Source organism: Conger conger, chromosome 3 (assembly GCF_963514075.1).
Source record: "Conger conger chromosome 3, fConCon1.1, whole genome shotgun sequence".
Lineage (NCBI taxonomy): Eukaryota > Metazoa > Chordata > Actinopteri > Anguilliformes > Congridae > Conger > Conger conger.
Window position 1 is genome coordinate 41,540,640 of NC_083762.1, and position 12,532 is coordinate 41,553,171.

Genomic DNA, 12,532 nt, shown 5'->3' on the forward strand with positions numbered 1-12,532 from the left:
CAAGACAAACCTTGCACCAGCAGAGTTGCAAAGCTCCTCTCCTGTCCAGCCTCATTCATGACCTGACAGGTATATCTACCAGTGTGACAGGCTTCAGAGACTGCAATTCTCAAAGATACCACATTGCCATCAAAAGTCCTTTCAATTTTGGCATCCTCTTGGATCCATTCTTCATCTTTCTGCCATTGAACAGTAAGGGGTGGTGACCCTTTCACAACGCATTGGAATTCAGCCGCTTTTCCAAATACAGTGGCCACATTTTGAATCTTCTTTACAAATGATGGAGGCTCTAATATTAAAGTAAAAATTGAACTGAATTAGAACTTAGAATGTGACTAGACTGACAAATATTATTTGTGAATATATGAGTATTTGTGAGTATTTTACACTGACTAACCTTTCATACGGAGCATAGTCCTGCAAAAGCAACTTCCAACATCATTTGCAACAGTGCATTGGTATTCACCAACGTCTAAATCGTCACATTTCAATATTTGCACACTTAAAATATCATTATTCCATGAAACAGTGTGTCTTTTACTTGACTTGATCTCCTTTGCATCCTTCAGCCAAGTTATTTCAAATGGAGCAGTACCAGTAACTTTGCATTCAAACAGTGCATCAGAACCATTCACAACTTCAAGCGGTGTCAATTCTTTTACAAAGGCTGGGGGCTCTGAAACAGGGTAAAATGTAAAAAAATTATTATGCATTGTTAGATTAAACCAAGAGTGCCTTACTGGTAATTACACTTATTTATAATTTATATTTATTTTGTCATCCAACCTTCTGCACTAACCTTTCACTTTCAAATCCATGCTGCAGCTCTCACTACCAGCATCATTGCGTGCCTCACAGTAATACACTCCGGTATCTTTTGTATCAGCACCAAGTATTTCCAAGCTTGCCATGGCATTAACAAAGGAAATCTTATATTTGTCACTGGGACTGATTTCATTTCCATCTCTGAACCAATAGATGTAAATTTCAGGAGTTCCAACAACCTGACATTCAAATTTCCTATTTTGTCCTGGTTTTACCACTGCTACTTTCTCAGGTTTCCGAATAAATTTTGGAGGTTCTAAAAAGACAATCACAAATATTATATCAACATTTGGTTTGAACAGTCATCTTACATATACTTTTATGGCAAACAATAAGTTCAATAAACACCTTTCACAAATAGTGTTGCTTTGCAGGCATCAGAGCCAACATCATTCTTGATCTCACAGGAGTAATCTCCAGAGTCTGAGGCCTTGGCAAAAAAGAGCTCCAGTGAACTTGAAATGTTATCCCTCTGAACTAAGCAGTCAGAGCTGGATACAATCTCCTTGTTGTCTTTAAACCACTTGATATTCAGGGGTGGAGTGCCACTTATTAATATATTTAATTTTACTCTGGATCCAGGCAAGACATCCATTGACTCCGGTCTTTCTAATATCGTTGGCGGTTCTACAGGTAAAAAAATAAATAGTGTTCAGTCCAGTGATGGTTCTCTAACCGTATTGACCATATCCACAAATATTGTGACGTTATATAGCATAATGCACATTAAATAGCATGCTGATAATTCCACTGTACTAATATGTTTTTAACAGAATGGAATTATTTTGCATTTAAATGATACCTTTATCACATTTCAAATGTCAAAACCCTGTGTTTGAGATTGACAAAGATTTTTAAAAATTCACATAAAACTCTAGGAAAATGTGTCCAGCATAAAGTTAATAAAAATAGAGGAATGAACGCACAATTTAATATAAGGTACTGGTCTTTGTAGTCATATATTTAAGAGGAAAAAATTTATGAATGTCCTGATGAAGACCTGAGGGTGGACGTTGGACATTTTTTCTCCAGCATAAAGTAAACACAAACCTTTCACAATTAATGGACCAGAGCACTGATCACTTCCTGCTTTGTTTTCAGCAATACAGGTATAGCTGCCACTGTCCGAACTAGAAAGATTGAGGATTTCCAAAAATGCTGTGTTTTCAAAAAATGAGCATTTGTGCTTTTCGTCTGCCACGATCTCCTTGTTGTCTTTGTACCAGCGGACACTTATGGGCAGGGAGCCAGAAATAAGACACTCAAGGTGGGCAAATGATCCTTTGATGCTGTCCATCTGTTTCAATTTTCTTGTGAAAGTTGGTTTTATTATTTGGTCTACCAGAAAAGAAATTTATTTGGTGAACAGAATGTAAAACTTATCTGAATTATTTTTCATAGATATTTTACTTTTATTAAAAGGCATGCTGTTCTAATATACTGACCTAGAACAGTAATAACAGCTTCACATGTGCTGCGACCAACATCGTTGGAGACCTCAAAAGAGTATTCTCCACTGTCGCTCTTTGCAGTAGCAAGAATCTTTAAGGTGGAGCTCTTGTTGGTGCTTTGCACTTTATATTTTGGGCCTGATATCAGCTCCTTTCCATCTTTCAGCCACTTTGCTTTCAAGACTTTGGTTCCTGAGAACCTGCATTCCAGTGTGGCAGGATCCCCAGCAGTAACACTGATTGACTTTGCTCTTTCAGTAATGTTTGCAGGTTCTGTGCAAAAAAAACATGTACATAAATATGTACAGGAGTACGAAATACATTTATATTTCAAGATGCAAGAGTTTGTTTTAAAAAAAGTTTGTTTTTAAAAATGCTAATAATTAGCCTATGTCATTACCAACCTTTAACTTCCAATGAAGCAGAGCATTTCTGACTTCCAGCTTCATTCTTCGCCTGACAAGTATACTTTCCACTATGTTTTATCTGAATGTTTGTTATATGCAGTCTTGCAGTTCTGTCCTCAAAGGACATTCTTATATTTTCATCGTCTTTAACCTCATAATCATCTTTTATCCATGAAAAGGTCATTGGGAGTGATCCTTTTAGCATGCAAAGCATTGTAATTTCATTGCCAACGAGACAACTTGCATTCTCCATCTTCTGCACAAATGTTGGAGGTTCTAATGAAAGAAAATGTACAGAATATATAATGAAGGAGAGTTCATAAAAATGCATATATCACCTAAATAAAAGATTGTAGTAGACATTTGTCACTAACCTTTCAATGTCACTTCACAATCACAGGAACATTTCCCCACTTCATTTTCTACTATGCATTGGTATTTTCCAATATCTCCTGCTTCACATTTCAGAATCTTGAGGTAAACTGTATCATTCTGAAAACTCATCTGGTGTTTTCTGTCATTTCTGATTGGCTTAGAATCCATAAACCATGAAATTTCAAATTGAGGTGAGCCTGAAATATTCCCCTCCAACACAAAATCAGATCCTTTGACAACTTCCTTGGATTCAAGAACTTTCGTAAAGATTGGTGGTTCTACAATAAAATAGGATTAATTCAAACACTGCCTTAAAACACATCATAGTCAAATACTGAACACAATTTGAATCATTAGAAATTTCTAATGATTTTTCATGGTTTTACAAACCTTTGATTGAAACCACACTTTTGCACCGGTCAATACCAGCTTCACTTGACGCCTCACAAATGTATTCCCCACTATCATCAAGATCACTGGCTGGAATCTCCAGATTAGCTACAGAGTCTATGAAGTCCATTTTGTACTTATCGCCAGACTTAATTTCAGTCTCATTCTTGAACCACTTAATTTTGATTGTCGGGCTGCCGGCTACATTGCATTCCAAAAACACAGGACTTCCCTTCTGTGAAAGTTTTGAAGACTCAAGCTTCTTCACAAATGTCGGAGGTTCTAGAAGAATAGGTTTTATAATGGTTATTCAAAGTCCAAAAATACACAAATTAACTTAAGATGAAAAGAGTTATGTAAGAAGAAAATGCACCTTTTACAAACAAGACAGCGGTGCAAGTCACCTTCCCAGCATCATTGGCAACTTGGCAAGAGTAATTATCTGAATCTTTCGGCTTTACTGAATTAAGTTCCAACAAACTTGAGGATGCATCTTTTTTGATAAAACATGTTCCTCCAGTGGATATTTCCTTGTCCCCTTTGAACCACTTAATGGTAAATGGGGCTGTTCCAGTGAAAGCACACTTTAAAGTCACTTTTGATCCCGGTATGACATTTTGAGAGTCTGGCTTTACTGTGAACGTTGGAGGCTCTGTATTTTATTCAGAAAAGGGAAATGTTAGAAAAGAATACAAAAATGCATAAGAATATTTCAGTAAAAACCACATAAAAAATTGAATTGTGTTATATTTAATTTCCAACCTTTTACAGACAGAGTTCCACTGGTCTCTCCACTTCCTGCCGCATTTTTTGCACGACAGGTATATGTTCCAGCATCAGACTTTTCTAAATGAGTAATTCCCAAAGATGCTGTGCTTTCCGTGAATTCCATTTTATATTTTGAACCAGCGGTGACTTCTGTATCATCTTTGTACCAAGAAACAGTCACAGGCTGAGACCCAGTGACTCTGCACTCCATACTGATGTTGGAACCAACATTTCCATCAACTTTTTTAAGAGGTTTTGTGAATGATGGTGCTACGATTCGATCTGTTAAAAAAAAACATGTCCTTTAAGAATGGATACCTCTATGATACAACAAACAGAATGAAGATATGAAACTGAAGATATTAAACACAAACCTAGCACAGTGACAGAACAAGAACACTGGTCTTTTCCAACACGATTGGCCACTTCCACCATATATTCACAGTCTCTCTTTTCTGCTGCAAGAATTTTCAAGATGGCCACATTATTCTTAAAGGTAATTTTATATTTCCGGGTGTCTGTTATCTCCTTTCCATCTTGGAACCATTTCACTTTAAGCTCCGGGCTTCCTGCGACTGTGCACTCTAAGGATACTGGATCCCCTGCAGTCACGCTGATGGATGCTGTCTTTTCTATTATTCTAGCTGGTTCTAAAACAGAAGCAAATTATTTAAGATATATAATGATTGCAAGTGGCTTAATTTTCAACATGAATTTTGAGACGTTTAAAAATATCAGCAAACCTTGAACTGATAAAGTAGCTTCACATTTCTGTTTCCCAGCTTCATTTTCAGCCTGACAAGTGTATTTACCACTATGGATGATGTTGACAGTTGTTATTGTTAGAACAGCAATATTATTCTCAAATTCCAGTGACACATTTGGATCATCATCCCTCAGCATTTCAGAATCCTTCATCCATGTGACGTTGATTGGGGCTGATCCTTTAAGAGTGCCCTGCAGCCTAACTGTACTTCCCAAAACTGCTGAAATGTTTTCAATCTTCTTTGAGAAAAATGGAGGCTCTATGTAAAAAAGAAATATGATCAAAATATAAAAATTCTTTATACAAACAAATGCTCAATTCAAATAACTTATCTTTACCAACCTTTCAATTTAGCTAATGATGTGCAGGAGACTTTGCCTACATCATTTGATACAGAACACTGGTAGTCCCCAACATCAGTACTTTCAAATGAACTGATCTCCAAACAGGCAATGGCATCTTGGACAGTGATCGTAAACTTTCTATCAGTGGAAACAGCTTTCTTATTTTTAAACCAGTGGACATCAAATGGAGGTGTCCCAGAAACTTCACATTCAAGTTTGGCAGTCGTTCCTCTTACTACTTCAACCATTTTCAATTCCCTTCTGAAGGAAGGGGGTTCTAAGAACAAGAACAACAAAAATGATAACATGACAGAATTGCATGTAATCAGAAGAAAATTATATTTCAATCTCTAAAAAATAGAATAATAATAAAAAGGCATTGCCACACACCTTTTATTGTTAATAGAGCACTGCAGCTTTCACACCCAGCTTCATTTAACACTTCACAAGTGTAATTTCCACTGTCAGCCACAGAAGCACCATTTATCTCCAAAACTGCTTGGCCATCTTTGAAGGTGAGTTTATGCTTCTCTCCAGTCATCAGTTCATGGTCATTCATAAACCAGGTGATGTGAAGCTCAGGTGAGCCTTTAACTGTACACTGTAGACGTGCTGTCACACCATGTTTCCAGAGGATCTTTGGTTCCAGTCTCTTAACAAAAGTTGGGGGCTCTAAAGGAAGTATGTATTTGCATTGTCAGATAACTGTCATATAACACTAGTATGTCAAGTCTATAATGACAAAAGTAAGTGAATAAAACAAGAAAGTGATATCAAGATATGGCAAGAGTCAGCTGAAGAGACAACCTTTGTTTTCCATCAATGTATCTATTTTCACACATTATATTGTTAATTCACAAATACTGCATCAAGCTGAAAATTAACCCGTCTTACCTTGTACAGATACCATTGAAGAACAGCTACTGCTTCCAGCATCATTTGTAGCAGTGCAAACATATTTCCCAGTGTCTTTAAGATTTGAATGTGTAATTTCAAGAATGGCAAGTTTGTCTTCAAAAGAAAGTTTGTGATCCATTGTGTTATGAATTTTCTTGCCATCTCTGGTCCAGGTAATAGTTACACCAGTGTCTTCATCCACTTGACATTCTAGTCGTAGTGGGTTTCCCACAGCTACTGATACCGTTTCAAAGGTTTTGACAAAATTGGGCTTATCAATCACCCTCAGTTCTGTGCTACACATGTCAGTTCCAACACTGTTTGATGCTCTGCAGTGATACTCGCCCTGATCATTTAGACTAAGTTTCACAATTTCAAGAGTGTGTCTGTTCCTTTCAGAGGTCATTTTGTAGTTTGCTTCTGCAGAAATTGAAACATTGCCTTTCTGCCATACAATATTCATTGGGGAGGAGCCGGAAACTACACACTGAAGTCTTGCTTGTTTGCCCACATATAAAGTCATTGGATCAGGCTTCGTAACAAAGACAGGTGGGAAAACCTCTATAAAAATGTAAAAGAAAGAAAGAAATGAATTATATATGTATCTATAGACTATATATTTATTCCAAACAATAAATAAATTCACAGGGAATTGTCACATGCCCACATATTAACAATCTACTAAATTATTGAAAGAAGATATAAAGATGAATCTAACTCCCACTTTTTAGAATAAATACAATAAAAATAAATGAACAATGAAATAATGTAAAGATGTACAATCCACTTACCAGTCACTGTCAGGGAAGCTGTGCAACTGTCACTGCCATGTTGATTTGTAGCTTTGCAGGTATATTGACCACTGTCAGCTTTGGCTGGGTTCAGAAACTCCATCAAGGAGGTGTTGTATCGACTTATGATCCGGCACCTATCGCTCTCTCTGATCTCAGTGCCAGACTTGTACCACTTGAACTTCACGTTGGGTGCATCTTCAATCTCACACTCAAACTTGGCACGACTCCCAAGATTAATCTCCAGGGGCTGGATTTTGTGCTTAAAAACAGGTGGTGCTGAATTGTGGAGAAAGAGAGGAAAACAAATTAACATACTGTGCAATGTGCAATATCAATGAAACATAAGGCCATTAGGTTGGGATAGATGATCAGCTGAAACAAGGATGAGAGACAGGGGTGCATACACTAGTAATCCTGGGAGTGACTGTGAAAAGAAATGATGGATAATTATGGGAAGAAACATCTTTTAGTGAAAAATGCAATTGCGACGTGATGTCATTTGAAGACACATGCAAACATAGTTGTGTTCAGCGACGGATGGAACAAAGAGTAATGTTTAATAAAAGTGACATGAATTGAGTAAAGATGTGTACACAACAAAAAATTTAAGTGAATGAAAAGCTTGCAACCAAAGTGAAATGGATCTGGGGATGGAATTTCAAAAATTAGTGGTTATTAATTATTACTGGAATGATTTAAGTGAATGAGTGACACTACAAATTTACATAAGTGGATCAAAAATGACCACACTGTAAATCATTTTGCCAAGAAAAGCCTCCAAAGAGGAAGATCAATAATTATATGGAGTAACAGTGAGCTAACTGTTAGTCAAAATGTCACACTTCACCATTTCACACTTAAGAAGTTAGCTTATATGAAAAAATCAACAGTATATCCCCATAATCCAACCTCTTAAGACAACTGTGAGTTTCGATGATGTTGAAGTCTTGCCGGCTTCATTCACAGCCTCACAGATATATTCTCCTTGGTGCTTCTCCTTGATAACCTTCTCAATTACTAGTGTATATGTATCATGATCCTGAGAACATTTGAACTCTTTGCCAGATTTAACCAATTTTCCATTGAAAAGCCAGTTGACCTTTTTAACATGTTTTATAACTACAGAGAAAGTAACTGTGCAGTGCTCTTCAATGGTAACATCTTCAAGAAAAGTGTCTATCACTGGATAATCTGTGATCAGTTTTTCTTGTGGTTTAGCTTTAATAACATCTTCTTTCAGACATTCCTCTCTTCTTTCCTTTTGTTTTAGCACATCTAGTGAGTGACCAACTGGAGTAGGTACCACTGGCATATCAGAGGTTATATCTGCTGCACCCACATCTCTTCCATAGCCTTTTACTGTCACAGTTTTGACTTCCTGCCTGGTAATCTGCTCCTGGAACTCTGATTTTGATTCTGTGGTCATCTTAATTACCTGGGTGGTCTTTCCGACTTGGAACATGCTTTCTTTTGATTCTTGTACAAAAGTCTGATCCTGTGCTTTTACAGTTTGAAAGGAGGCCTGACTTTCAGTCTTCACAGTTGCAGAATGTGCTTTGTGTGAAGCAAAATCCACAACATTTTCTGCGTATGTAATGGTTTGCACTGTTGATGAAAGTTTTTCTTTTGAAGGTGCACTGCTAACCTGAATCCTCTGGGGCTTATCAATTTGCTTGGTCCCAGGTTGTTCTGAGGTCAGGACCTGCTGTTCACAATGGATTACTGAACAGAAAGCTGCTCCCAGCTCATTCTTTAAATCAGCAGTCTGAGGATACTCGCCTTCAAAGGCAATGGTTATTTCTATAGGGGCTCCACTTGTTGTAATAAGATATGTGCACATTGCATGCCTATGTTCCTTTTGTACCTTCACTTCCTTTACCTCAAAAATGTGTAAACCTTCTGCCACTTCCGCTAGAAGCACTGGCTGTTCATGTGCTACAGCGGACTGCAGTGCATTCTGAAGCTGATATCGGATGTCCAAACCATATGATTTTGGTGCTTGGATAACAAATGTAAGCTCTTTTGGAAGTGTCTTACTTTCTTGTGATTCGTGGATGAGGAAAACCCCTTTGGCTTGTGTTGCAATACTAGCTGCAGTTGACTCTGACTTTATTATTTCCCCAGACTTCTCCCCAATCATCATTTTTCTCTCTTCCACCAATATTGATTGTCTCACTGACTGACCCTCTTGAATTTGGATTGCAAAGTCTTGTTCTGCTGCCTCTAAAGAAACACTGCTCTCAGTTGAGACTGCCTTCTCCTCTATGTGGACTGGCTCAGTTGGGATTTTGGGCTCTACCTTAGTTTCACAAGAAAACTTGTCAACAGCTTCAAAGCTATCAGTGTGTCCCTCCTCCATCGTTTGGCTGTCTGCTGTAGTCGTTAAATGCATGACATTCCAGCCGTCCTCTTTCAGCTTTGATGCACGCTCTTGTTTAGCATCAGTACTGAATGGAATTTCCTTAGGCAGCTGCATGGGCTTTGAAATTGCCTGAAGAATAGTTTGAGGTTTGGGTTCTCTTCCCTGCTCAGCGTAAACGCCTGTTACTGACACATCCAGATCTGTAGAGTAATCAGCTGTCAGTTCCCTTTTCTCCTCTGTTTTTATTGCCTGTCTGCGAACTCTTTCCAGTTTTTGGACAGCTTCCTCCTGTTTGGGCTTTTCTACAGTAAATATGCCTTCTTTGGGTAAATAACTTTCTGAATGAACAGATTGGAGATGTAAAGCCATAGGAGACTCTTTTGTTGGGTGAATGGAAAATGTGCTGTCTTGGGAAGAAAACTGAAACATCTCTTCACAAGTGATAGATTTCTGTTCATCTATGGCAGCTGTCTGCATTAAAACAGGGCTTTTTCTTGTGTCTGCTTGTTCCGCTGCTGGAGCCTCACAAGTAAATCTTCCCTCAGCTGGAAGTATATTCTGTTCCCTTATCACCTGCAAATGCCTGATGTTTTCCCCTTCCATCTGAGACTGCACAGATATGGCACTCTCTAAACCTGGAATTTCTTTTGTGTGTTCTGCTTGGAGGGCCTGCTTTTCTTCAGCAGTTAGAGATGATTGAAATAACCTAGACTTCAACATTTGTGCTTTCTCTTCCTTTGGTTTGTATATTTCAAATTTCTGTTCTTTTGACAAAGTGTGTTTAGTCTCACTGGTAGATATATGAACTGGCTTAGACAACTCCTTTACTACTGAAGATTGTAAGGCTGAATCTAAGGAGTATAACTCTGTTGAATGGGCTTCAGCGATTTCACGCTCCCCTGTTGATATAGCAGAATATAATATTTTCACTCCTTCTTTTACTTTATAGCTTTTTTCCACTTCAGGCTTGGGAATAATGTGTGATTTCTCTTTTGTAATTGGTATCCTGGTTTCTACTTGGTGACTTGTGACAACTTGTTTTGGCTCAGGAGTTGGCTTGATCTGTTCTGATTTCCTGTCACTTAAAGGCTCAACTTTCACAGTGACTACAGGTGTTGTTTCCTCAACAACTGCAGATATCATTTTTGATTTTTGCTCCTGGGCCAGCTCTAACTCTATTATCTCTGGAGTCTGGATACATTCTGAGTGCTGTTCTGTGAAACCATGACTCTCCTGAACAGAAGTGGTAAAGGATGCCATGTGCAGCTGTCTGGAAGGCAAAGCTGCAACTGGATGCAGCTGGGTAGGTCCCACCAATACCCTCCCTTCCATCTCATGAGATTGCATCACTGCAGCTTGGTGGGGAACATGCTCTCTGTGCATGGAAGCAGCAGATATTCCCACCTGTTGCAAGTTATCTACTTGCTCACTGGCAATAGTCTGAATATCCTCTGTGCCAATGGTGTATACCATCTGATGTCCTGACTGCACATTGGCTCTGGCCTCCCCTGGGAGGTTCACCGTATACAGGCGTGACTCAGTAACTTGCTCTGTCTTAGAAACTTTGTAACTTTTCTGCTTCTGAGCAAGCGTGCGTTCCTGTCGACTTGTGACAGAGGCAGTATCACGGAACACGATCAGTTCAGCACTGCAAGAGGCCTCCCCAGAAGCATTGGATGCCCTACATGTATAGAGACCACTGTCTTCCTGTTGTATACCCTTCATGTTAAGGTGCCCAGAGCCATCTGGATTATTTACCACAGTGAAGTACTTACTGGGTTGAATCTGGTAACTGCCCCTATACCACTGAACATCAGGAAGGGGATTCCCTGTGACTTTGTATCGAAACTGAGCTTGACTTCCTTCAGTGCACTGTGTGGATTCAATCTCTGTAGTGAAAAATGGACTTTGGCCAGCGACTTTAAACCGGTGCTCTGATTTTGGAATTTCTTTTACTTTTACATGCAAGAATGCGGAACATGTCGACTGACCAAACCTGTTGCTAACAGTGCAGGAGTACTCCCCTTCATACTCTGTCTTTACCTGGGAAATGGTCAGTGTATATTGGTTGTCTTCTTGATAAAATCTATAAACAGATGAGGATATAATCTCCTGTCCATTGTGGAACCACTGAACATTAGGCTTTGGAAAGCCAGATACTGTGACAGTAAATGTAGCTGTCTCTCCAACTGAGAGTTCTGCTGCTGAGAGCTGGGTGATAAAAACAGGCTTTTCCTTTTTCTTGTCAAAAGTACTCAAATAGTGTTTAGACTCTGGCTTGAGATCAAATGTAATGTTTTTTTCTGCTAACTGCAGGCCAGTGCTGTAGAATTCTTTTCTCTGTTCTTCATTTGACACAGAGAAGCTAGAAAATGCTGTAAAACACAACAAGGTTTAGGTTTTCATTGAAATGTGGGGGTGCATCCTGTACAGAATACAATATCCACGTCCTGGCTGAAGTGTTTTTCAGAATGCATCTTGACAGAAAAGAAGCTCATGAAAATATAGTTCATGAAATATATACCATCTTGTTCCACCTTTTATTAGCATTTTATAACTCGATGTATGTGTAATTATGTTACCACCAGCTCTGCTCAGGCACAATAACAATGCACCAACACACATAGTGTATCTACAGTATATACTGGGTTTTATGGTAATCAGCCAAGCTATTCAAATATACATGAAAAGTACTTTTCTTCCAAAATTGCTAGAAAGTGTGAAGCAAGCACGCAATGCTTTTCAAAGTATTTCAGATATTTTTTATCAGAATCCATCACAACCAAATTTTCTACCACACCATTTAATCTTTCAGAAAAATTCATAACTTTCATAACTTTATGCCATAAGCACCACGCACGCACACATGCATACATACACACACACAAACACAAGAGAAAATAGTAACCAAAACATGCAAGCCTGCCAGATGTATTTTTAAGAAGGATGACTTCTGACGGCATATATTTTCAGAATTAACTTTTAATCACTATAAATTGCATAGTGAAAAATGTTTACCTTTGACTTGATCCTCGATTCTGGCTGAAGTATCCCTCTCCATTTTTGTCGCTATGAAGAGAAAAAACTGTCAGATAAAATGCACCCAGGACATTCACCCAAAATCAAAACAATACAAAAAAAGCAGATGTGGCT

At 38.4% G+C, this 12,532-nt stretch overlaps 1 protein-coding gene across 9 annotated transcripts in view; it reads right to left on the minus strand.

Annotated features, from left to right (window-relative positions):
* LOC133123816 (titin-like) overlaps positions 1-12,532 on the minus strand; it is a 195,261-nt gene that overhangs the window by 137,120 nt on the left and 45,609 nt on the right. For all 9 annotated transcript variants that reach the window (XM_061234420.1, XM_061234419.1, XM_061234416.1 and 6 more), the window contains 18 exons: positions 12,398-12,448; positions 7,015-7,293; positions 6,221-6,784; positions 5,717-5,998; positions 5,325-5,603; positions 4,960-5,241; positions 4,591-4,866; positions 4,211-4,498; positions 3,822-4,100; positions 3,449-3,730; positions 3,058-3,336; positions 2,681-2,959; positions 2,271-2,549; positions 1,876-2,163; positions 1,174-1,452; positions 800-1,081; positions 398-676; positions 11-289 (listed from right to left, as the gene is read on the minus strand). In XM_061234420.1, the coding sequence (XP_061090404.1) occupies positions 11-289; positions 398-676; positions 800-1,081; positions 1,174-1,452; positions 1,876-2,163; positions 2,271-2,549; positions 2,681-2,959; positions 3,058-3,336; positions 3,449-3,730; positions 3,822-4,100; positions 4,211-4,498; positions 4,591-4,866; positions 4,960-5,241; positions 5,325-5,603; positions 5,717-5,998; positions 6,221-6,784; positions 7,015-7,293; positions 12,398-12,448 (5,106 nt within the window). The remainder of the gene's footprint in view (positions 1-10; positions 290-397; positions 677-799; positions 1,082-1,173; positions 1,453-1,875; positions 2,164-2,270; positions 2,550-2,680; positions 2,960-3,057; positions 3,337-3,448; positions 3,731-3,821; positions 4,101-4,210; positions 4,499-4,590; positions 4,867-4,959; positions 5,242-5,324; positions 5,604-5,716; positions 5,999-6,220; positions 6,785-7,014; positions 7,294-12,397; positions 12,449-12,532) is intronic.